The following is a 24,843-nucleotide window of genomic DNA, read 5'->3' as shown; positions in this document are numbered from 1 at the left end:
GCCACATATCAATAATTTCAACAGTGTAATTAGAAGTGGTAACTTTGTTCTCATTAAGTTGAGTTTCTATGACAAATAAACTCTAATATAAAAAACCTTTCCCAACATAATCACCATTTTGGGAAAGTACAAGTTTACATGCCTCAAAAACTAACTTAATGCATGCCTTATTTAAAGGTTCACCACTTATTAAATTTCTACGCAAGATAGGTACATATAGAACATTATTTAGGACTAAAGTTTTACCGAAAGTAAACTTGAGTAAAACCTTACCTTTGACTAGCACTTCAAAACTGCTAGAGTTTCCCATGTACACATGTTTACCTTTGTCCTCGTCCTTGAATTCAGTGAAAAACTCATTCCTTGTGTAGAAATGTTTAGAAGCGTCGATGTCCACAACCCACTCAACATTGTTCTCCACAATATTTACCTCTGAAACCACCGCTGCGATGACATTATTAGTATTGTTCTCCGTAACGTTCAATTATGGTTTGTTCTCATTCTGACGGTCTGACGATGTTGGCACTAGTAAGCTTTGTGGCAGACTAGACCGCATACATAACACTTGACTAATTTTTCTTCAGCTGTGGACTTCCCTGGTTTTTTTAAGGTAATGCCCTTCTGAGGTTTTGTTTTCTTATTTCAATTCCCTCTTTTTGCGGTCTTCTTAAATTTAGACCCTAAGGCAGCACCATATTTAACCAAGTTAGCTTTAAAGGACAATTGACCATTAGAGTTAGTAACCTTATCTTTCAAACGATTAGCCTTCTCTATCTTCATGTGGCCCACCAACTCCTCAAGTGAAATGTCATTCCTTTTGTGTTTGAGAGAGTTATAGTAATCGGACCAAGATTTAGGCAACTTCTTGATTAGGACATTGGCTTGCAACACTTTGCACATTTTCATTCCTTCAGCAAGAATGCCAAAGACCAAGTTTTCATAATCATAGACTTGATCTATTATCGGTTTGTCTTAGGTTATCTGGAATTTCAACCACTAGCCAATGACGTACTTCTTGATGCCCTCATCATCAGCTCTTTACTTCTTCTCAAATGTATCCTATATGACCTTGGAGCTTCTTTATTTGAGGAACATGTCGAAGAGCCTATTAAACATGAGGCTTTGGAAATTGCCTCACACAACCTTGTTATATTTCTCATATTTTACAACACCAGAGACGACAGCCGTAGTGGAGACAAAAATAGTGATGAAGTCAATCATGACCTCATCACTAGTGCAGTAGCAACACCCATAACTATACTGGTCGTCGGATTAGTATGTTGTGGCTTTAATAGCACATAGCCTAAATCAAGTTGCTTGAAGAATACTAAGATCCGCTAAGACCACTTTAGGTAATTGGACCTATCTAGTGCATCGAGCTTGGACAGATCAGGAATCAACTTGCTCAAAGGTGCCGACATTTTTACAGTAATGAATTTGTTTCTAAATTATTGGAAATGAATACTGCAAAATCACATTGTTAGCACTGACTTGACAAATTAAAAAATATAATCAACAAGTGAACAACCAAAATTGTGTCGTGGAGAAAACCATTTCCTTAGAAACAAATTCACCTCAATGTGTGTAATCGATGCGATAAGCGGATCGTCCCCTGTGGTTAACACAATCGCTCCATGAATTCATGCACCTAAAACTAGAGTGTATTGCTGGTGGTACTGCTCTTCTAATAGCAGCAGAGAAAGCCTTTGAATGTTGAGAGGATTTGTGAGTGTTGAGTGAGTTGAGAATGTAACATTGCTTCTTTTATAGGCCGAGTTCAAGGACAAAAACATCCAAGTAAAAGTTAGATATAAATCTGATTTAATTCCCAAATTAATCTATGTTAAAACTATTGTCATAAACAAATGAGGCACGAGCCACAAGCAAGAAACGAGCAGCAGCGCGCAAGATGGTTTCTTGTTCTCTATCACTCAACAAGAGAGGAAATAATGAACACTATAAATACTCATGTGGTATTTCCTACTCAACGTGGGATAGTGTCGAAGCATTCCCAAACAATAAGGATAAAGTTATAAGAACAAATACATATTTAGACCTTCAAATTTTAATTTATTTTGATTTGTTCAACTTTTTTATTGTTAACTATATTTTACTCCCACCATTTTCTATCGCGAACGATAATTCGATCCCTTTGAACTAGCATTTTGGCTTCGTTCATGGAAAAAACAGGGAAATATGCATGATCTTACATTTGGGGAGAAGTTATAAAATTTGAGGATACGAAAAAATATTATCAATTAAAATATAAAAAATATATCTAAAACAATCCCCACTATTCTTTTTCGATCCGATACTAAATATAAAATCATGGTATTGTCCACGACAACACGACTCCCAAGCAGTTGACATATGACATATGGAGCAAATTGAAATCAAATGGTGTTTTGACATTATATCATTCTAACACCATTGACGTATGAATATTGGATTGGCTGTGGCATGGGCTGAATGGCCACTCGATTAACAACATTTTGGGTGGAAGAATATAATTGGTAGAATTGTTGGTTTGTAAAATAAGGTAAGTGATTGGTGAGGTCCAAAAAGTAAACATAAAAAACAATATAGCCCTATCATCACCTGTGACGTGTGCTTCTTCAACCTTCCACCTCCACTACTGGAATCCCAAGGCTAGACGTTTATGCTTTCATTGTAGCTCCTTTTTCATAATTTGGTGGTGGTTAGCTTATTCATTATTTTAAATAGGTAAAAAAATAACAAAAAATAATTATCTAAACACCAAAAACAAAATATCTAAACAGCATAGATTATTATTCCAGATATTAAAATAAATTTTACACAAATGATAAAATTTAATTTTATTTATCTTATAAATAAAAAAATCAACCGCTAGAAATTTGAGAGAAAAAAAATAACAAAAATGATATTAACATAAAATAATACAGGCAAAGGAGACAATATTTAATGTGATTTTGCCTTGTCTACCTCCACGAACAAGATGAACAACAATCCACTACAAACGTAGAGAACATGAAGAATACAAATATAAATACATGATATCACATGTTTCTCAAAACATACCACAACTCGATATATCCCAAAACACTCTTCCAACATCCCTACAAAACTATCTCTGCAACATAAGTCCCAAAAGTTACGTTGCATAAATCCAAAAAAAATTACATATCTCCAGAATAATAATTGTCTTTCACGCTAACTTAAAAGTTAATATATAATATCTATTTATAAAGACATATATTTGATCATCGAAAATTTCTTTTACAAAAAAAAAAGAACTTTTACCTAAAATAAATATTTATTTTATCAAATAAACATAACTACCAAATAATCTTTAATCATTAAAATTATAATAAAATCAAACTTAATTATCAATTATAATTTGGGTGAAGAATATAACATTAACTATAAAGATAAAAATAGTAAGAGTTCATGTATAAATCAATTATCTAAAAATTCAATATATTTCAAAATATTAAAAAAAATTATCTTTTTTAATATATTTTTTAAATTAAAAAATTATTATTATTTATCTTTTTACAGCAAAAAAACAAAATAAATAAATAATTGTAGTCATTATAATCATTATTATCCAACAGATTGTGAAGGTAAAAAAGTCAACTACTCAATCCCCAACCCAATCAAGAGCAAAGCTTAACTGTAATAAGGGTAAATACGTCATTTCACGTATTCACCTCAGGTATAAAAATATCCATCCCCACTCCATCCAAAAACCCCACCTACACGTGCCGGTCACAATTACCGACTAATCCCGTTTTCCATATGGCCTTACCATATAATATCTATAAATAAAAGAAGAATATCGAGCACATAACTTTCCATCTTGGCTAAACCCTAGAAAGTGTTCATTTGATATTCTTGAAAAAAGAAATAAAAAGAGTTTTGTTAACCAAGGGGACGGAATTTGTCCGATTCGCCGTTGTTCTTAGAGATGATTGTTAGTTCTAATATGGGAGCGGAAGCCGATATCGTTTTTCGTCACCAAGCTGTTGATGTAATGTCCATATCTACCCAGGTTTCTCGCTTCGATTCGGTGAGTTTTTTTGTTAAAACCTTTTTTCTTCTCTATTTCCTTGGTTTATCGTTCGTTTTGATTGTGGAATTCTTGGGTCGAATTTTGTTATGATCAATTCTTTTGATTGAGCGGTGTTAGGGTTTGGATCTTATTTATTGGTTGATCGAAAAAGAGATTTCCCCCTCGAGTTTTGGGGTTTTTTAATTATTTTTTTGTTGAATTTTATCCATAATTGTACTCAATTTCTACCTTTTTGGTGGGCAATATAGAATTACTAGATTTCAATTAGGGTTAGCAAGAAAAGGAGGGAAAATGATCCTGCTTTGCTAACTAGCATAGATCCGAAGTTCAAGCATAGATTTCTCATGGGTTTTGTGGTTTATGAATGAATTATGCTTCTTTTCAATTAGGGGAAAATAATTAATGCCTTGCTAACTGGCATAGATCCAAAGTTCAACCGTAGGTTTTCTGGTTTTTGGATGATTTATACATATTTTTTATGAATCTGACTAACATATGGAATCACAATGTGAAAAATTTTAGTTTTGTTTTATGTGTAAGAACACGGCTTACCTTCTTCCTATCCTTTGTGAAGGTTGCAGCTTGTGCTGAGAACATTGAAGATGCTGTTATTGAGACATCTGTTGTCAAATTTGTGCCAAGAATTCGATCTGGGAGCTGTGTGGATATTGGTCCTAGGAGATTTATGGAGGACGAACACATAAGGATTGATGATCTATCTTCTCATCTGGGTTCTATCTTTAATCCTTTGATGCCAAGTGCTTTTTATGCTGTTTTTGATGGTCATGGTGGTGCTGATGCAGCTGCTTATATCAAGAGCAATGCTACAAGGTTATTTTTCGAAGATTTTGATTTTCCACAGGTAGCTGATATCGATGCTGTTTTCTTGAAAGCGTTGGAGGATTCTCATAGGAAGGCATTTTTGCTGGCAGACCTTGCCTTGGCTGCTGAAAGCAGTGTTAGCAGTTCTTGTGGAACAACGGTGCTGACTGCTCTTGTACTTGGAAGGCATTTGCTAGTTGCAAATGCTGGTGATTGTCGAGCTGTTCTTTGCCGAAAAGGTACCGCTGTTGAAATGTCCCAAGACCATAGACCATCTTACTTGCCAGAGCGCAAGCGAGTTGAGGAATTGGGTGGCTACATTGATGATGGGTATCTTAATGGTTATCTTTCAGTCACTCGAGCTCTTGGAGATTGGGACATGAAATTCCCTCTTGGATCGGCATCGCCTCTGATTGCAGAGCCAGATGTTAGACAGATTGTATTATCAGAGGATGATGAATTTTTGATCATTGGTTGTGATGGCATTTGGGATGTCATGTCAAGCCAGTTTGCTGTCAGCCTGGTTCGCCGAGCTCTTAGACGACAAGATGACCCCAAAGAGTGTGCCAGAGAATTAGTCAATGAAGCAACACGCTTGAATTCATCAGATAACCTCACTGCAATCGTTATCTGCTTTTCTACACCTGCTCGTGTTGAGTCATGCCCTCCCCAAAGGCGAAGGTTTAGGAACTGCAATCTATCTGAGGAGGCCAGGAATAGGCTGAAGAGCTTGCTAGAAGGCAATTGAATTTGAATGTGCATACAAATTAATTTTCTCGTCTATTTACCGTTTGTTACTCCTAGAAAACTTTTGCAATCTGTTTTGGGCTGTTTCAGAGAGTTTAGAAAGGAAAACAAAAACAAAAAGCAGCCTGCGGTTTTGTAGGTGTGGGAGAGTGCTAAATATCGGATTGTGTTTTTTTTTTTATGTTATAATGTCTGGTGGTGTAAAACTACATTGCCGGATGTTTTGAATTGATTGTAATGGGTTTTCCTCACTGCAGAAATGATGTCAGAAATTCGATGACATTCTTCGCCAGAAGGTGTTCTTTCATGAGGTGTTTCTTCTTACGACTATAAGCTTGACCTAACCATAACATGTTCTATGTTTGCCATGTTTTCATATACTTGGGAGGATATTTAGAAAGTTATATCTTTGATATTTATGTTTGAATGTGTCTGACATAAGTGGTAGTAACAGAGCTTGAGATTCATGGTTGAAATTGGGTTAGGATTGAATAATGTTATCGTTGGGGTTTGGAAGTTTATGCCAAGATGATGGGTGGATGGTGCAGAATAATTTTAATATCCTTGGCAGGAAATCCTACCATGCACACAGTTGAGGGTGTGACTATGAGGCCACCATTTATTTTCTGGGTTTCTTTATTATCTTCTATTATTACATGCAGAAATAAAGAAAACATTAGAGATAGGACAAAAATAATCCCATGCTGCAATCAATGAAACTCATCCCATCATCTAAGTTCTTAAGCCTCATTACACCCTATTGATGATGTTTCTTGTATATTATGTATATAGTATGAGATGATTATAAGATAATATTTGTTCTGAAGATTTTTAACTATTTTAATAATAAATGTTCAAATATTCTTACAGACGATGAGCTCAAATCTGAAATCTCTAGAAATAATGATCACTCCTTCAACTACCGAAGTCGTCATTTAGTTAATGTTTCTTTTATACATAGAATTTGAGTTTTAATTATATATTTCGAATATAAATAGTAAAATCGATGCGAAAAATATTAAAAGAATCACATATGATATTATCAACGGTTCAGCTCGGTAGAGAAGTTGTGAAAAAAGAGACCTCGCCTGACTCCCAAAATTGGTCAACTGATCCAAGTTCCACATCCTTATCGTACACGTGTCTTATTCCTATTGGGAAGAATACATCAACCTCATGTACAGCCGGCACAGGGAATAATAACCAATGAGACGTATTTGGAGGAGCATAGATGGGCCATTTTGATAGAATATTGCCCTCTAAGCCGCATTCTGAAAGTCTAAGAAGAAAGCCGCTTTGATCAAAATCAGACCCAGATTTTCTTTCGTCGTTCATAGAATAATACTTACAATTTTCTCAGGAAAAAAGAGAGATTAAAAGAACATGGCTTTGGCAAGCTTGGCCAGGAGAAAGGCATACCTTTTGTCGAGAAACCTATCGAATTCGCCTGCAGATGCGTTGAAGTATTCGTTTTCTCTCAGCAATTTCTCGAGGGGTTTCGCTTCAGGATCTGAAGAAAACGACGTCGTAGTCATTGGCGGCGGACCCGGTGGCTACGTGGCGGCTATCAAGGCGGCACAGCTAGGTCTCAAGACTACCTGTGTAGAGAAGCGCGGTACTCTCGGTGGGACTTGCCTTAACGTAGGTTGCATCCCTTCCAAGGTATGCTTTTCGGTTCCATTTTTGGATTTTTCTTTTTCTTTTTTATTAGAATATAAATTGTTTAATCGATTTTGATTATAAATCTCTAGTGAGATTTGGATTTGTTTGCTTGGTTTTTTTGTTTTTGTCCTTTTAAGATTGTGATTGGTCGTGAAATGTATATAGCTGGTCCTGGTATTCAAATGGTGGCATCACTCTCTGTTGTGAAAACCATAAAAAACTATTACTATATGATTTTCTATCTGTAAAACTGAGACTGGGTTTCTATCTGTAAAACTGAGACTGGGATTTGCCAATTGTGTCCTTTTGCCCTTTTGGGCATATTTGTTTTATCAAATTGAAGAGAAAATTTACTGTTCTCTTTAATAGAGTCAGTGCTGAAAACTCCTACTTGATTCATATTAGTACTAAATTGCGTCTGCGGTATTGCTGTTGCAGACTTTACAGCATTTGTTTCCATGAACTTTCTTAGTTGCCGTAAGAGTTTTTGTTTTGCTAATGTTGCATTTATTTATATCTAGGCACTTCTTCATTCATCCCACATGTACCATGAAGCTAAGCATACATTCGCCCACCACGGTGTGAAACTCTCCTCTGTTGAGGTTGATTTGCCTGCCATGATGGCCCAAAAGGACAAAGCCGTTTCGAATCTTACCCGGGGTATCGAAGGTCTATTCAAGAAGAACAAGGTAAACTATGTCAAAGGCTATGGCAAGTTCATTTCTCCCTCTGAAGTTTCTGTAGACACTCTTGAAGGTGGAAATACTGTTGTAAAAGGCAAGAACATCATAGTTGCCACTGGTTCTGATGTCAAATCTTTACCTGGTATCACCATTGATGAGAAGAGGATTGTGTCGTCGACCGGAGCTCTAGCTTTGACTGAAATCCCTAAGAAACTGATTGTCATTGGGGCAGGCTACATCGGGCTTGAGATGGGTTCAGTTTGGGGCCGATTGGGGTCAGAGGTTACTGTTGTTGAGTTTGCCCCAGATATTGTTCCAACAATGGATGCAGAAATTCGCAAACAATTCCAACGATCACTCGAGAAGCAGAAGATGAAATTCATGCTCAAAACTAAGGTTTTAGGCGTTGATACTACTGGAAATGGTGTGAAATTGACAGTTGAACCCGCAGCTGGAGGTGATCAGACCACACTTGAAGCTGATGTTGTTCTCGTCTCTGCTGGTAGAAGTCCGTTCACATCTGGACTTGGCTTGGACAAGATAGGAGTGGAAACCGATAAGGTAGGAAGGATCTTAGTCAATGATAGATTTGCTACAAATGTGGCCGGTGTTTATGCCATCGGAGATGTAATTCCAGGGCCTATGTTAGCTCACAAAGCAGAAGAAGATGGTGTTGCTTGTGTGGAGTTTATAGCTGGTAAACATGGCCATGTTGATTATGATAAGGTCCCTGGAGTTGTCTACACTCATCCTGAGGTTGCATCTGTAGGAAAGACAGAGGAGCAGGTTAAGGCACTCGGTCTCAACTACCGTGTTGGGAAATTCCCTTTCATGGCAAATAGCCGAGCCAAGGCTATCGATAATGCTGAAGGAATAGTCAAGATACTGGCTGACAAGGAGACGGACAAAATTCTTGGAGTCCATATCATGGCACCAAATGCTGGAGAGCTCATCCATGAAGCCGTCCTTGCCATTAATTATGACGCATCGAGTGAGGACATCGCACGAGTGTGCCATGCACATCCTACAATGAGCGAGGCATTGAAGGAAGCTGCAATGGCCACCTATGACAAGCCAATCCACATCTAGAAATCTGGATTTTACATGTTATTCTTCATTTTGATTCATGTTTGATAATTTTCTCGAGTGACTCGGCGGCAGTCAGTACAAACTGCTCGCTCATCTTCTTGTTTTTCACAAGCATATGGCATGCTTGAATAGACGTTTTCCATTCGCGCTTTACATTTTCTCAGTGACAGAATAACTCAGCACGTTCTGTCATTCGTTTGAACATTGATCTGCAATTAATAACTTAATACCTTCAAGCAGATTTCATGTTCTGATGATTCACTGTTATACATATATTGCAGTTTTCTCATCTTGAGTGAATATTTTGTTGGCCAAACAATACATGGTTCACTATGAAACTGAATGTGCATGTTTATTGAGTTATTCGATTTAGAGTTTTACTGTAATCGAATAAAAAGAACCAATATGATGTCGTTTTACACCGGGGTACAGGATATATTCTTTCTTAACAGAAACCAAAGGTACAGGTGATGTCTACGCTTCAACCAAACAGCTGTGCAATAACAAACATGATTCGATGGGGGGAAAGAAGAGGGAACTAGAAAACATTCACTAGGAAAATATTCACTCAGAAATGTCTTTGCTCTAGGTTTCCATACTAATCATGGGAATAAAAGGCCCCTGTTCAGTTCTCAACAACTCTGAGTCTTTCCAACAGTAGCTTTCGGCATGGTGGACCAAGAAAAAGAAACTTAAGGATGTACGCATTCAAGGGTCCTCCCGCATTTCCGGTCTCCTCCTAGCCTGTAGAGCAAGCCTAGCATCTCTCTCCCTCTCAAATTCGCGATAGTCAGTCCTCTGCAAGAAAGAAACCTTATCCAAATACTGGTTAGAACTCTTCTTATATGCATCCAGTTCCTCCTCCATCCCCTGATTTTCTTCCTTGAATTCTCCCCAATCTTTTTTCGTATTGTCAAGCACACTGAGCTTTTGCTTCTTCTTGATTTGTTCAAGAATGGCATCAACTGCAGAACGTGTAGTTTTTGCCTTTTCAGCTGCCTCTTTTGAATCGGCATGGATTCGTTTTTTAATTTCAATATCTTGACCAGCAAAGTCTCGAACCTCAGTTATCTACAAAAGGGAAGATCGAATCAAGATCATTGCTCAGGTCTGCTCATCTACAGGCATTTGAATTGCTCCAATATTGAAAATATATATGAAACCTTTTGCTAAAGAAAATTATGAAGCTATCGCAGAAAGAGGTCCAAAAACATACTTGCATGCTCTAATAAACCATTAAATTCCATGACTATGGCATTTTCTAATTGCCACCATTTTTTTCCTAACAGGGTGAAGGATGTGCTTACAGCTTACCTCGATTTTCCCTCTATTTGAGGCAGCTGCTGCAGCGGCAGCCGCATCTTTCACTGCTGAGAGGGAAGCAGCTGCAATCTTCTTTGCCTCTTCACTGATATTGTTCTGGACTACAGTAGTTTCCTTTAGCGCTTTATCCTTATTTTCGGCAACATTTTCTTTGGTCTCGCTCGAAGCCTTTGCCTCTGTCTTTCTTTCTTGATATCCCGCAGGCGATGCCGGTTTCATTTGCAGATAGTTCATCCAATTCTATGATTCAAAATCAAGGCAAACAATTACTACACAACACAATCTAACATGTAGTTGAACTAAAAACGACAAGCATATGAAACTGCTAACGTTTGAAGGTTTTTGTGAAACTTTATGTGTGGGTGTGGCTGAAGTATTACTGCTCGAAAATTGTCTCAGAGCATTCTTAGGTATTCCCTTATTCATTTGCTCCCACATCGATTCCACCCGTGATTCCGCCTCTATCATAACAAAACAAACAACAATCCATATGATAAACATAATTCCCACTCTCACAAAACCAAAATCAGGATCATTTAGGGGAATATTACGCTGAAAAAACAACAATATTTCACCAGTATTTGCACATTGGATCTCTGAATTCAAAGCCATAGCATCTTCTTTCCCAGACTTGTTCATTGTAACCTCTTTTCCATTTGCACTACCTGAAACATTATATATATATCACATATCAGGAAAACAGAAAATGAAAAAGACCCATACATTAAAATTCTCTAATATATAGAAACTATTACAACTAGAGGTAATAACGTTAAAGTTTCTTTTCCTAGAGTGATCAAAGAGTTAACTTTGTGCTTTTTAAAAATAAGAAACCTGAGTCGTGAGGGGCATTCGAAGTCGTAGCCATTGTTGAGACCAAATTTAGGGTTTTGTTTGGAAGAGAGAAAATCCAAATTTCTGAAAGGTTCAGCTGAAGGCGCTGTTTGGGTGGAAACAAAACGAGAAAATCAGAGAAAACTGGAAACCCTTGCGAGAAAGTGTGAGAAAGTACAAAAGAGTCGGAAAGTTGACAGATCTTTCGAGTTACAGTTGTCTTAAAAGGAATGAAACGGTGTCGTGTTCTTTATAAATTGTCTATACTTCTCTATAAATTTTAGATTATTTTATAATTTATTGTAAATTTTGAAAGGGTAAACTACATATTCAGTACTTAAATCATTACCTTTGTTCCATTTTAGTATTTAGTTTTTAATTTCAAAATTATACCTAACGTTTAGTTTATGTATCAAATTGTTACCTCGTTGTTAAAAACTTAATGACATCGATGACATGAAATTTACATTACAAGACGCGTGGAATATCAAAAAAGAGAAAATAACTCCACATCATCATTAACGTTAAGTTTTTAATGGCAGGTACTAAATTAAAATATAAACTAAACAATAGGTATGATTTAAAAAAATAAAATTTATATACTAAAATAAAATAAAAATGATAATTTCGATACTAAACGTGTAATTTACCCCTAAAAATATAACAAGAACCAAATATTTATATATGAACTTAAATTTAAACATATTATCTTAATCTAAGAATTTATATACGAACTTAAATATTTATATATCAACGTGTTATTTAATTTTTAAATATTAAAAAAATCTTTTATATAAACTTAAATGTAATATGAGGTGAATAAAAATTTAATAATATAAATATAAATAAATATATCTATTTTAGTCTTAAATATTAAAATTTAAAACTTTAAACTTAAAAATCTAAGATACTAAATTTAGTATCATAAACTCTACAACCTTAAAATATCAAACCTTAAAATCTCAAACGGTGATATTAAATCTTAAATAAAATAAATAATATTAAAATAGAGATTTTATAAATGTATTGAAAAATTAAATATAAATAATTAAATTTGTGAATTGGCCCAAATTTGACTAAAATTTACTAACATAAAATATTTATTATTAAGTAATTTGATAGTTAATAAATTGTTATACAATATGTAATATTTGTAAAAAAAACATAAATCAAATATTTACCATTTTTTTTTCATTATTTACATCCAAAATGGCCACGTCTGACTCACTCTTCTTCACCTTATGTCCTTATCTATCTATTTATCATTTCATCAGTCGAGAAATCCGAGAAACAGTAAACGAAGACGACCCTAAAAATGGCGTCTTTGGCTCAACAATTCACAGGTCTAAGATGTTCCTCACTCTCCTCATCTCGCTTCTCGGTGAATCCAAAGAAAACCCAGAAAGTGGGCGCTTTTTCTTCTCCGGTAGTTTCAGCCGTCGCTGTCTCAAATGCACAGACCAAAGACAGGCTCGAACTCAAGAAGATGTTCGAGGATGCCTACGAACGCTGTCGGACTGCTCCTATGGAAGGCGTTCCTTTCACTCTTGAAGATTTCCAAAATGCTCTTGAAAAATATGACTTTGATTCTGAGCTTGGAACCAAGGTTTTTCTTTTTATTTGGTTCTTTCGTTTAATTCGAACTTTCAGAATTTATCTGTATTAGCCTGGATTAAGAATTACTAGAGGGTTGTGTGAATTGGGTATTTATTTTACTGACCAATCATTTGAAAATTATCATTCAATGTTGTTGATGGTAATGATAGGGTTGTTAACTCGAGTTTGAGCTTAAATCGAGATAATTAAATAATGTTTTGAGTTCAAGTTTTTTCAAGTTGAGTTGAGCTTCAATTTTTTATTTCGAGTCAGCTTAAAAAGTTTAAGCTCTCGTGCTTTCGAGAGCTTCAAATTTTTATATCGAGTTTGATTCGAAATTGAAAACTTTAAGTTCAGGTTGAGTCGACTCAACTTTATATTTTTTGAGTTGAGTCGAGATCAGTATTCTATTCGGCTTAATACAGCCCTAGGTTCACCCCTTCTGGTTTGGGCAGAGAGCCTGAACCGGTGGTTTTTGTGGAGAATGGTGAGCTGAAGATGAGTAATGTCGATTGGGATAGTAAGGATAAGTAAGGTTGAGATTGCATGTTGCGAATATATAATCCAAAATCATCCTCTTTAGATACGCTTGGATCCTTAATGTTTTGCCACCCTTAGAGGCGGTGCTTCCACCGGTACGAGTCCTGGACACAAACTAGTACTCATTTGTGTGCTATGTTCCGGATTTAACTTCATAGAGATACACCAGAGGGTGACAAACCCTTGAAGGATCAATGAGTACTGAGAGGACAATTTTGGATTATGCTCTCAAAATATGATCCGATGGATTTGGCCGGTTTGTGACTGAGATTTTTGTTAATGCATGAGCTCAAATGAGGTGTTTTATGTGAATTATGTTTCAGGGTGAGGTTTGGTGGGCTTTTGAGTTAGTTTTGTCTTTAGTTGTGAAGAAGATTGATTGAACTTCTACAGTTTTACTTGTGTTGTGCTTGAGGTTTTGTATTATGGATAAAGAAAATGTATATGTTTTCAGGTTAAAGGAACGGTTTTCGCCACAGAAGCCAATGGGGCATTGGTTGATATTACCGCAAAGTCTTCTGCATATCTGCCGGTCCAAGAGGCCAGCATTCACAGAATCAAACATGTAGAAGAAGCTGGTATATTTCCTGGTTTGAGGGAGGAATTTATGATTATAGGTGAAAACGAGGCCGACGATAGCTTAATCTTGAGCTTAAGGTCCATTCAATATGAGCTTGCCTGGGAAAGATGCAGACAACTTCAAGCTGAGGATGTCGTCGTGAAGGGAAAGGTGCGTATTTCTGACAATTGTATCCCGATTTAGTAATGATATTGAAACTCTTATAAGTCTAGAGCTTCCCGACAATTTCATACTTGTTCAAGCATTTCATACTTGTTCAAGCATTTTCTCGAACTGCTCTTTGACTAATTTTACATACGAAATAGGTTGTTGGTGCAAACAAGGGTGGAGTAGTGGCATTGGTGGAGGGTCTTCGGGGATTTGTCCCTTTCTCGCAGATATCATCGGTTAGTTATGAGAACCCAACTGTTTCGTTTCTGTATGCTGTATTTCGCTTTACCGAATTTGCTTTGAGATCAAAATTTTGCACTAGTAGGTTAGCTCTGCTATTTTGTATACAAAATGTTGTATGGTGCCAATAGTTTAGTGTTATGAATCTTTCATTGTAGACTGATTCTTTTGTCTCATCAGAAATCCACTGCAGAAGAGCTTTTAGATAAGGAGCTCCCTTTGAAGTTTGTTGAGGTCGACGAGGATCAGTCCAGACTTGTCTTCAGTAACCGCAAGGCCATGGCTGACAGCCAAGCACAGCTCGGAATCGGATCGGTAGTGCTTGGAACTGTTCAGAGCCTGAAACCATACGGTGCATTCATCGACATTGGCGGAATTAACGGCCTTCTTCATGTCAGTCAAATCAGTCATGATCGTGTTTCGGATATTGCTACCGTTCTTCAACCCGGTGACACTCTAAAGGTGACTCATGTTACAACACTAAATTCTTGGCAATAAAATCCTGCTTTCTTATAACTATATTCTAAAAACCGTGTAAAAAACGGTGTAGGTCATGATATTGAGCCATGACCGTGAAAGGGGACGAGTAAGTCTTTCAACGAAGAAACTCGAGCCTACCCCAGGAGACATGATTCGCAATCCAACTCTTGTTTTTGAGAAGGTAGATCTCGAACCCCTTCTTTGTTGGTCGGAGTGATCGGAGCATAACTGCAAATTTGGTCATTCTTTTTTTCCAACAGGCTGAAGAGATGGCTCAGACGTTCAGGCAGAGAATCGCTCAAGCAGAAGCTATGGCTCGTGCAGACATGCTGAGATTCCAACCCGAGGTACGGTTTTAGTTAGACGGTGATTGTAGAAACAATGGTGTTCGATTAGTATACTTGTGTTAACTCGGTGATGGAATGTTGCAGAGTGGGTTAACTCTGAGCCCGGATGGGATATTAGGTCCCCTTACCTCAGACCTGCCAGCAGAAGGTTTAGACCTAAGTGATGTTCCTGCAGCAGATGAAGATTCTTAATTTATTTGGATTTGCTTTGTTTAAGTCGATCCAAATGCGTTCTTGCAACCAAATGACATAATTCAGCTGTACAACATAGCTTTGAGCTTTTAACCATTCGATGTTATTATTATTATGTTTGTTTTTGGGACTTTATTACAGCTTGCGATCAGATTGTTTAGCTGTCTCCCTTGTTGCTGCTCTTCTTGCTTTTCTTCTGCTTCCGTTGAGTAAGACTGGCTTCCGTGATCTTCACATTGCCGACGATAGCCGCCACAAGCTCGGGATCCGTGCATGCTTTCATCAATTCCTTCTCTCTGCTAATTGCTTCCCCCATGTGGCTGAACAGATTCATGGCAGTCTTTGCAGCTGTACATCAGAAAACCAACAGTTACAATCGACGACGATTTAATTTCGACGTGAAGTAGAGAACTTTAAAAACCTTTTCCTTTCTTCGCTGCTCCGGGAACTATCTTCACGCGGTACTTGTATGATTGAACTGCACTATATGGACCGCAGACAGGCACGGCATACAAGAATGTCATTGGGAAGAGGATTCCCTGTCAAGTAATCCACATCATTTAATCTCCCTTTGTCTTCTTCACCGATCTCGTTGACATCGTCTTCCTCCTTGGCCACTCGGTCCAACTCATTCGTATCATCCAAACCTGAACCGCGATCATCTTCAACTCCAGTTGCATGATGCGAGGTGGCATCAGGATGTTCAGGACAATCCCGGGATAGGTGGCCTACCTTTTTACATTTATAACATATTTTAGGGGCATCTTGAGGGCCTGAAAATTTATAAACAGGATTTTATGCTCCATAACGGAGGATTCTCTACTTCAAATTGCTAGAGACTCGGAACATATAATTTGGTATCAATACTTCTGGAAAGTGCATACCGCTAGCGTTGGCTTTCTGGTTATTGCTGGTAGTAGTTTTCCCATCGTCGGACCCTTCATTTTTGTTAGCTTTCCCAGAAGACTGCAATTCACAAAATTATCGGTGAGGCACGACTCCACAGAGAGAGAGGGAAGTCCACAACATTTATAGATATTTTTCTAAGTACGTAAGAAATAATCATGTTGGGGTACTAACAGCCAGCAACGCCATCCGAATGCTCCTCTCTTCCTCATCCTGGTCAGCATATTTCTCCTTTATTTTCTTGAGTTTGCCTCTCTGCCCACGGCTTATTTTTCCACCACCTGGTTTTGAGTTATTTCCAGTTACATTAACAGCATTAACATTCTCTTTTGTCTTCTCATTGCCCTTCTCAGTGTTGGCATTGGCAGCAGTACTGCCTGTTCCTTTCTTGAGCTTTCTTCTTTCTGCTTTTGAAATATGAGGCTTCTCCTTAATTGTAGCATTCTTCTCCTCATGGTTATCTTCTTCGGCCAAATTATTTTGGGATGTTTCCAGAACCGAAGATTTACTTGAGAGATTAGCAGATCCAAGAACTAGGGCATGGTCAAGGAGCTCCTCAAGTTGGGGACTTACAGAAGCAACAGTACTGTCTACAAGGTCAGATACGGTTGCATTATGGACATCATTAGAACCAGTATCGTTCTCAGCTGCTACTTCAGGCACATCAAGCGAAACAATAATCCAAATCCCATTATAAGAGGATGTGGAGGTAGAAAATTCTTCTTCCCGCGTATCATGAAACTCCCGACAGTAAGATATTCCCCTGTAGGAGCAGTTTTACTGACCTGATGGGGATAAACCCACCAAGCACTGGTAACAATCTTTGAATCCCATGCCTGGCTATGACAAACCTATTTCATGAAAAAGAAAACAAAATATGAGCTGCTTGTATTGTACTTTGTTCTTCCTGGAAAATAAAGTGTATTAACTAAGGAGCAAGGAAGATTATTTACGGTGAAACATCCTGCTTGGTTTAACGTGAGAGGTTGTACTGGCTGCTCGGGCCTGTGATTCTTGATTACTGTACTAGAAGCCCCATGCAAATCCGCATGAACGTACCTGTTTCATTAAGCAAGTAACTATCAAAATAATATTATAAACCATGTTTTTAAACTAGAAACTAAAGAAATACTGAAACAATAAAAAAATTGTTATTTGTCAATAAAGAAAAAGCAGATTTCAGTTAAAAACTCTTCCTCAACTCATGTTCTCCACTTGAGTTACTTTTAATGAAATTCTTCCCCAATCCAAACTAGAAGTATTGATTTTCATGGTGAACTCTATTGCATAGCAATTCAGACGAAGAACATCCATGAGAAATTCAAAATGCAATAGCTTGGAAGTAAAGAGTGAACAGAAGTAAACCTTTAAAAAAAATACTTACAGATCCCCTTTTGACATATATCTCTTCACAATCATCTCATTCTGTTGAGCATCACGTCCACTAATAACTAAATAATTTTCACTGCTGATGAACCAATTAAATTTCTCAAACCAATGAACTTTGCGCATGTGTGTAATTGTTGCGACAGTTATTTCCTGCAATTCATTAATGATGCACTCAGCAAGCTAAACAAGGGACAATTAAATAATGATCTCAATCATACAACCACGGAGCCAATTTGAAGTTTGTCAGAGTTGGAGCAGAACCAAAACCTATATCCTTTTAATACATATATATTTTATTATATTTCTCCACCAATAAAACTTGAGTTGTGTGTCAAGCTGGAAACAGGAATAATAACAGTTACAGCAACCAGTGAAAGCTGCAGACGAGTCTTTCTCTCAGCTGCTTTAAAAGCCTTCTCGTGAGCTACAATAGTCTTCTCCTGTTTGCTCTCTTGTTTTTTCTTCATCCCGTACCACCATCGAGCATTGGCATGAGCTGAAAGTGCCAAATCAACTTCAACCTTTTCAAAGTGAGAAACATCAATAGCAACCAGATAATTAGGGTGCAGTTTGTGGGTGTTACATCAGTTCCTGTTTATACATGCATGAGTTTATGTAGATGAAGAGAACACCCACATAGGAGGGAAAACTAATGGTGAGAATGCAGGTATTTATGAATAAGAGAATAAAAACATCAGAGTTCAATATCTAAGACTTCAATTTAATCAAACTGAACAAGATATGATTTGGACAATGCAGTAATTTTTTCTATGTTCCTCAACTCGTCGAAGTTATTCAAATTAACTTACAAATATATGCTGCAAGAACTACTGAAAATTGCCAATATTCGGCAAAGTCAGGTAATAGAAGCAGATTACTTCAGAAGCAGATCAATATGTGCATCGAAATTAATAAAAGCATAAATAAGCGTTATAGAAATGTGTAAGCATAGAGATGAAGCACTGGCAAGGGAAATCTAAATTTAAACTGAAATAGCACCTTATCCGCTGGGAGTGTCTTTTCATCATCATCCACTTCATCAAGATTGTTGCTCAGCAGCAATGTCATGCAATTCCTTTCAAGGTGCAGCTAGTTGATTAGGCCAGCCACAGGATTTCCAGATTTCTTCTCTTCCTTTACCATACGAGCAAGATCTTCCCAACTCATACCCTTTGCAAGAGCTACACGAACAGCTAATATGGCAGCATCCAAATCTTCTAGGTTGTACTCTATCAGTTCTTCCATTCTGACACAATTACCAACTTCTTTCTTCAGCAGATGAACACGGTTTTCCTGCAGCAAAACATGACCTGCATTAACATGACAATAAAATATTGACATGCCCTTGATAATCAGCATAAAGATAGCCATGCTATCAAGATTATAAAGAAACAACATGTAGAAATCATATCACAAACCTGATCCAAGCGAATTTTGTTTAATTTCTGACTGGCTGCGCTTTCCTTGGTCTTTTGCTGTTGCTCGGCCCTTTGGCTCTCAATTTTGCTGTAGAACTCATCCAAAGCTGCATCAAACGTTTCAAAATTCACATACTCTCTTGAGTTGAACTGATTCAATAGAATAGGGCAGCATTCATCATACATCTGCAGAAAATAACCAGAGAACAATTAGCAAGAACACACATGAATCAGGGAGTTCAATCAATACAATAGCTTCAGTCAATTATTTGAAGGATCAATTATCAACTCGGTCCTACAGCAAATTTGATAACTAGTAATACTTAATAATACAAGTGCAACCTGGCCAGTAGTTCCTTCAGAGGGGTGGCCATCCTTTCCTGAATTCCTTTTCTGCATTAAAATGTATCCTTCAGGAACCTTCTCACCAGAAATATCATCTTGCAGCCAATCCTCAAAATTTTCAACAGCTTGGGCCAAAGCTTGAATCTTATCATCATCTAACTTGTTATCTTTAGTTACTTTCGTGTTTGAAGCCAAGCCAGCATCTAAAATGATATGTTCAGCGAGTGCAGGACCGTAACCCAATGCCTCACCAAGAACATTCTTCAACGTAGCCTGTTTGGCACGAGTATTATCACTGACACTTTTGTTTGACTCAGAAGGTTTCCCACCTTTTTTACCACCCTTTTGACTAGCCTTCTTTCCTTTTTCATTTCCTTTAGCTGTATCAAGCGAATTATTTTCATCTTCAATACCCTTAGTAGCTTCATTCTCATCAGTTTCACCAGAAGAAGTGAGGACCGTATGCAGCTTCGAGATGGTGGTTCGTTCAAAATGCCGACATATCTCAGTAGGGTATAGGTGGCGAGACATGATTGCAACACCCTTATCATCATCCCTGCCATGAATGAATGTGTACAATTCCTTTGTCAAACTAATTGCCTTAATTTACAAACTAGAAAACATCCAAAGATCAAACCACAAATTTTCAAAAAGGAATAAATTGCCACACAAAAATAAACATCACCAAGTCCAATATTCTTACTGCATTTCCAAATTGCTGAGGATAATGTTTCCTTGGGCGTACAATTCCAAATTGCTGAATTTAAAGAGGATGAGAACAACAGCTACCTATGGGAACGAAGAAGAGTCAAAACCATGAATTCAGAATCGGTGAGGATAATGTTTCCTTGGGCGTACAATTCCAATATCACATAGTGAGCATTTGCGCCTAAGCCGAATTGAAAAAGGATTATCTGCAAACAAAATCTCCTAAAATTGAGACCAAAAAAAGAAACAAAAATCAAAGCAAGCTAATAAAAGATACCCTGTCATAACCGAGCTGCCGGACATCTTCAAGCCTTCTAGTTCTAATATGCTTTCTTAATTTGAGAGTAAAGCCAGAAGGAGTATTGCTCTTATCCCTATAAACATTTAGCACCGATTCGTAGTGTAAATTTAAAACAATCAAAATGAAATTTTATATTATAATAAACAAGAAAACATAAAAAAAACAGACCGAACATAAGCAGTTGTATGTAAACGTACGCCGCTCTCCATTAACAAGAGTACTTTCTCGCTCTCTCCCGACTCTGTAACGCCGCTGCTATTCATCAGATTGAATATATACGTCTACAAGCGTAAATCCATAAGCATTAATCATCAGATTTTATATTTAAAAACAAAATGGAGACTCCTGATGAACTGAAGAGAGGGGAAAGGGATTTAAGAAATGAAAAAAAAACCTTAGGAGTGAGATCGTAGACGTTTGAACAACGCATGCCGATCAACAGTCGCAAGCATTTGACTTCGGCGGCGACATCGGCGGTGTTAAGGCTCACCTTCACCATTTTTGCTACTCTCTTTTTCTTTTTCGTCGCTCGCTCGGTTTAGTTTTGGGGTACGTTCGAGCGCAGGAGAGGTGATTATGGTGTTGCTGTGAAACTCAGCGTGGGCTTGGAGTTGGGTTTTCTCGACGACGCTTTGCTAGAGCCTATATATTGAGACTTTTAAACCCAATATGATTGGGCTCTTCAAGTTATGGTTTAAAATTATATATTTAGTATCTAAACTATTAGTTTTGGTTCGTTTTAATACTTAAATTTTTAGTTTTTTAAAACCATACCTAAATTTTAGTTTTTGTTTTATTTTAGTACCCCATTCATTTAACGTTAAGTTTTGAAAATAATTGAAAGTTTAGGTACTAAAATGGACCAAAATTAATAGTTTAGGTACTAAATTTGTTAAGTTTTAACGACAGGTTCTAAAATGAAATAAAAACTAAACATTATATATGATTTTAAAAAAATTGCAAGTTTAGATACTAAAACGGACCAAAATGATAGTTTATGTACTAAATGCATAGTTTACCCTAAAATTTTAAGGCATAATATCAACAAATATCCCTAATGTTTGATTAAATAGTCATAGTCACTTTGATCCTTATTTTTTTGGAACATTTTGACCTCTAACATTTTGTTTTGGGACAAAAATAGAGTGTATATCCCTCATTGTTTGATCTTGATTTCGTCCCTACTCATATTTCAAGTATAATTTTTTTATCTGAAGAACTCATCAAGCAACTTCAGTGATAAAAGAGAATATTGTTCTCTCTAGAAGTCTCGAGTTTGAGCAACTATGTTAATTAAATTATAGGGTAAACTAAAAAAAATTATAAATATATACTACCTTATAATCGCAAGGAATTATTAAAAATATATATATTTTAAATGGAATCCTCAAAATGACATACATTTGACATAAGAGGTATATATATTAGGATAAGTGTTGAAGAGAAGTGGAAAATGCATGTCGTTTCCCATGGAGTTGATGAAAGTGAAGTGCCATTGAACCTGGACTTGGATGCTTTGGGAGTTTATTTTCTCTCCTTTCTTACATGTCTCTTGAAAAACCTCAATCCATGCCTTAAGCATCACCATATTTTTTTTAATTAATCACTAGTATCTGATCTACTGACCGACTAATCCAGATCGGGTACTGCAGAGGCGAGAGAGACTCTCCCAACCCAGTTTTCTCCATTCTTATACGTCAGGATTCGAACTTCTGACCTTACTTAAGGGACCTAATGCTTCATCCCACTAGATCAACTGATTGTTGGTTAAAAACATCACCATCTTCAACCCTTTTTCTATATATACATAATGTAGGGTTTCACCTCCATTTTCGAATGTCAACTTCATCATCTTTATCATCGTCACTTTTACATCTACTCTTATCGTCATCCTCTTCTCATCAATCATCAAGAGAGTTTATATGATAATGGTAAAATATATCTTAATTAAATTATGGGGTAAATTATCATGGAAGTAACTAAATTATAAAATTTATCAATTAGGCCTTTAAATTTTCTATTTGATTTCAATCAAGTTACTATACCATTAATTGTTAATGAAATTACTAACGCGGTAGTTAAGCACATTTTTACAATAACACGTTTGATGTTTATTAACTATTGATTGTTATTATATTGATTAGAAATGATGAGTACCAAATATATTATTATACAAATTTGTTTATTTATCACGTCAGTAATTCTGTTAATATTTAACAGTCAGTGGTTTGATTAAAATCAAATTAAAAGTTTAGTGACCTAATTGTCAAAAAATATGTGCAACTGTCAAAACAGAAACAACATCGTTAGTGACCCTGTACATCAGAAAAACACATCAGAGGTCCCTGTACTTTAAAAAATTGTTCCTTTGGTCAGACCATGATAGAATTTTTATACCTAAATTTAATACTTCATTTGTGAAAAATAATAATAATATAAATCCATGCCTAAGCTAGTCAAATAAATTGTTGTTTATAGGGACCTAAAGTTTGGGTCAAAGACGCTTCAGATTGCGAAGAATATTAAGAGAGAAAAAAATCAGAATATTATATATTATATGAATGCATCTTAGTTATCATTGGGTATCGATCGGTCACGATTTTGAAGGGTTTTTGGTCACTAGTGGAGATAAGGTCAGGTGAAACTTCGTCGACTGCAAAGGATGGTGGTTGTTGTGGGTTTGGGGTTGAAATGAAGATTTTCAAAGTTTTGGGGTTATTTCAAAATTTTATGTGTGTTTTTTAAAAATATAATTCTATTTTTAATTTTAAATAAAAAATTTAAAATCAATATATTGTAACACGTGTTACTTAACGGAGGAAATTAAGTCGTTGATGATCCGGACACCTAAAGTGATAACGTTTGTAACGTTAAAACCAGAATCATTTAAAAAATAATTTAAACACCTATCGTAAAAAGCTCTATAGATTGAGCACTTATTTCATGATTAACCCTATTCATAATGCAATATTCTTGTATTGCAAATATCCCATAAGAAAGGTTATTAGGTGGAATTTAAAGGGCAATGTGTCCAAGGGCAATGAATTTGTTCCATTTTGTATTATGCTTTTTCCCGTCAAGTTCCCTAACGGGGGATTAAGCAACTAGAAACAATTAAATAATATCAAATTTATTTAATTATAATTAAATTTCACAGCTCTTAGAATCTCTCTAGAAGTTAGAACCTCTACTTTCTTTTTTCTATATTTTGTAAAAGAAAAAACCCTTTTCACACTTGAGAAATCATCTAGTCTATATCCATTCTTCTAACTTAATGATATTGTGGCATTTTTGTTTACTTTTTATTCATTTTAGGATGTTTTTGAACGCTTATCATATAATCGGATTGAGTTGTAATTATATAGTTGCGGTGTATTTGGACAATCATTATAATTTGTAAATTGAGTTAGATTTAATGTAATTAGAGAGCCTTAATTATATTCTTTATTTTTTTAATAGTCTGCAGTGATTATAAGGTAGCATTTGTTCATAATCTTTCTTAATCATTGACAACGCACACACACTCTGCATATGCAACTGCTCAAACCTAAAACTTATAGGGAGAACAACAATCCTTTAAACCACTGAGATCACTAGATGGATTTGTTAGTAATGCTTTAGAAACTAAAAAAAAAAGCTTTATCCTACATTGGATAGAAATATACCTTTGGGAAGGTATTTAAAGGGACACCATTTTCCTTTTAAATTAAATGTGGCTAGATAACTCCCATGCGCGTTGTCGTTATCCGACTGGGTCAAGTTGGGTCATGGTTGTGGTAATTACGTGTTGAACTTTAAGGAAAATATTTTTGAGAAAATTAAAATGAAATTTTTGATATTGTATTTATATACACATTTTCTCAAGTGTGAAAACAGAAGTATGAAACAAATATTTTATATGAATTGGCATGGCAGAATTTTTAGAATTTTATTAATGTAATTTAACAACTATTATAGCTGGTTTCTCCTGTGCATTTTGACTATGAACCTAGACTGTTTTTCATCTAAGTTCGTAGCTGACAACTCTTTAATTTCCAGCTGTTACAACCTTATATTCTTAATGAACTATACTCGGCCAGACATTGCTTATGCTTACTGAAATACCTTAGAGGTACAATGGATTGAAAACTTGAGTTTATTGGCTATCCTGCAATCTTATAGGGTTAGTGTGATGCTAACTAAGTTACCGATGATGATGAAGTAAGCTCAACGAGTGGGTACGTCTTTACACTAGACGGAGCAGCGATCTCGTGGAAATCTGCAAAGCAAACGTGCATTGTTCATTCTGCGATGGAGTCAGAATTCATTACTCTCGACCTAGTTGGGTAAGAAGTCGAATGGCTTAAGAATTTATTAATAGAAATTCCTTTATGGGGAAAATCGACTCCTCTAGTGTCCTTATTGTGTGATTCTCAACCTGCGATATGTGTAGAGCAT

General features: G+C 36.3%; 4 protein-coding genes and 1 pseudogene across 4 annotated transcripts; 3 read left to right on the top strand and 2 right to left on the bottom strand.

The window, feature by feature from the left end:
• The first annotated feature begins 3,903 nt into the window (after positions 1–3,903).
• On the top strand, positions 3,904–5,880 carry LOC120114978 (probable protein phosphatase 2C 13). The gene is made up of 2 exons (XM_039135751.1): positions 3,904–4,051; positions 4,629–5,880. The coding sequence occupies exons 1-2, from the start codon at positions 3,950–3,952 to the stop codon at positions 5,622–5,624; spliced, it is 1,098 nt and encodes a 365-aa protein (XP_038991682.1). The 5' UTR covers positions 3,904–3,949; the 3' UTR covers positions 5,625–5,880.
• Positions 5,881–6,903: 1,023 nt separating this feature from the next.
• On the top strand, positions 6,904–9,324 carry LOC120114971 (dihydrolipoyl dehydrogenase 1, mitochondrial-like). The gene is made up of 2 exons (XM_039135739.1): positions 6,904–7,285; positions 7,807–9,324. Exons 1-2 carry the CDS (start codon positions 7,007–7,009, stop codon positions 9,055–9,057), a joined length of 1,530 nt encoding a protein of 509 aa, XP_038991670.1. The 5' UTR covers positions 6,904–7,006; the 3' UTR covers positions 9,058–9,324.
• Positions 9,325–9,449: 125 nt separating this feature from the next.
• Positions 9,450–11,393, bottom strand: LOC120219473 (craniofacial development protein 1-like). The gene is made up of 5 exons (XM_039216296.1): positions 11,215–11,393; positions 10,956–11,045; positions 10,711–10,841; positions 10,372–10,620; positions 9,450–10,128 (listed from the first exon to the last, which is right to left on the bottom strand). Exons 1-5 carry the CDS (start codon positions 11,246–11,248, stop codon positions 9,766–9,768), a joined length of 867 nt encoding a protein of 288 aa, XP_039072227.1. The 5' UTR covers positions 11,249–11,393; the 3' UTR covers positions 9,450–9,765.
• A 1,051-nt stretch (positions 11,394–12,444) lies between these two features.
• Positions 12,445–15,904, top strand: LOC120114952 (30S ribosomal protein S1, chloroplastic-like). Its single transcript, XM_039135719.1, has 8 exons — positions 12,445–12,820; positions 13,805–14,080; positions 14,236–14,316; positions 14,501–14,782; positions 14,871–14,981; positions 15,061–15,147; positions 15,232–15,366; positions 15,890–15,904. The coding sequence occupies exons 1-7, from the start codon at positions 12,530–12,532 to the stop codon at positions 15,337–15,339; spliced, it is 1,236 nt and encodes a 411-aa protein (XP_038991650.1). The 5' UTR covers positions 12,445–12,529; the 3' UTR covers positions 15,340–15,366; positions 15,890–15,904.
• On the bottom strand, positions 15,447–20,947 carry LOC120114963 (annotated as a pseudogene).
• Positions 20,948–24,843: the final 3,896 nt, after the last annotated feature.

This window comes from Hibiscus syriacus, unplaced genomic scaffold (assembly GCF_006381635.1).
Source record: "Hibiscus syriacus cultivar Baekdansim isolate YM2019G1 unplaced genomic scaffold, ASM638163v2 tig00000778_pilon, whole genome shotgun sequence".
In the NCBI taxonomy this organism is placed as follows: Eukaryota; Viridiplantae; Streptophyta; class Magnoliopsida; order Malvales; family Malvaceae; genus Hibiscus; species Hibiscus syriacus.
Note: the sequence above shows the minus strand (reverse complement) of the source record. Positions and strands in the feature narration are given on the sequence as shown.

What these genes read in the sequence shown, in the direction of transcription:
- LOC120114978 (XM_039135751.1), top strand. Translation starts at nt 3,950, where the DNA reads ATGATTGTTAGTTCTAATATGGGAGCGGAAGCCGATATCGTTTTTCGT. An exon ending in AGGTTTCTCGCTTCGATTCG is followed by an intron (nt 4,052 to 4,628) that starts GTGAGTTTTTTT and finishes TCCTTTGTGAAG; the next exon opens with GTTGCAGCTTGTGCTGAGAA.
- LOC120219473 (XM_039216296.1), bottom strand. Translation starts at nt 11,248, where the DNA reads ATGGCTACGACTTCGAATGCCCCTCACGACTCAG. An exon ending in GAATGCCCCTCACGACTCAG is followed by an intron (nt 11,046 to 11,214) that starts GTTTCTTATTTT and finishes ATAATGTTTCAG; the next exon opens with GTAGTGCAAATGGAAAAGAG. An exon ending in GATCCAATGTGCAAATACTG is followed by an intron (nt 10,842 to 10,955) that starts GTGAAATATTGT and finishes TTGTTATGATAG; the next exon opens with AGGCGGAATCACGGGTGGAA.
- LOC120114952 (XM_039135719.1), top strand. Translation starts at nt 12,530, where the DNA reads ATGGCGTCTTTGGCTCAACAATTCACAGGTCTAAGATGTTCCTCACTC. An exon ending in ATGTCGTCGTGAAGGGAAAG is followed by an intron (nt 14,081 to 14,235) that starts GTGCGTATTTCT and finishes CATACGAAATAG; the next exon opens with GTTGTTGGTGCAAACAAGGG. An exon ending in CTTTCTCGCAGATATCATCG is followed by an intron (nt 14,317 to 14,500) that starts GTTAGTTATGAG and finishes TTGTCTCATCAG; the next exon opens with AAATCCACTGCAGAAGAGCT.
- LOC120114971 (XM_039135739.1), top strand. Translation starts at nt 7,007, where the DNA reads ATGGCTTTGGCAAGCTTGGCCAGGAGAAAGGCATACCTTTTGTCGAGA. An exon ending in TAGGTTGCATCCCTTCCAAG is followed by an intron (nt 7,286 to 7,806) that starts GTATGCTTTTCG and finishes ATTTATATCTAG; the next exon opens with GCACTTCTTCATTCATCCCA.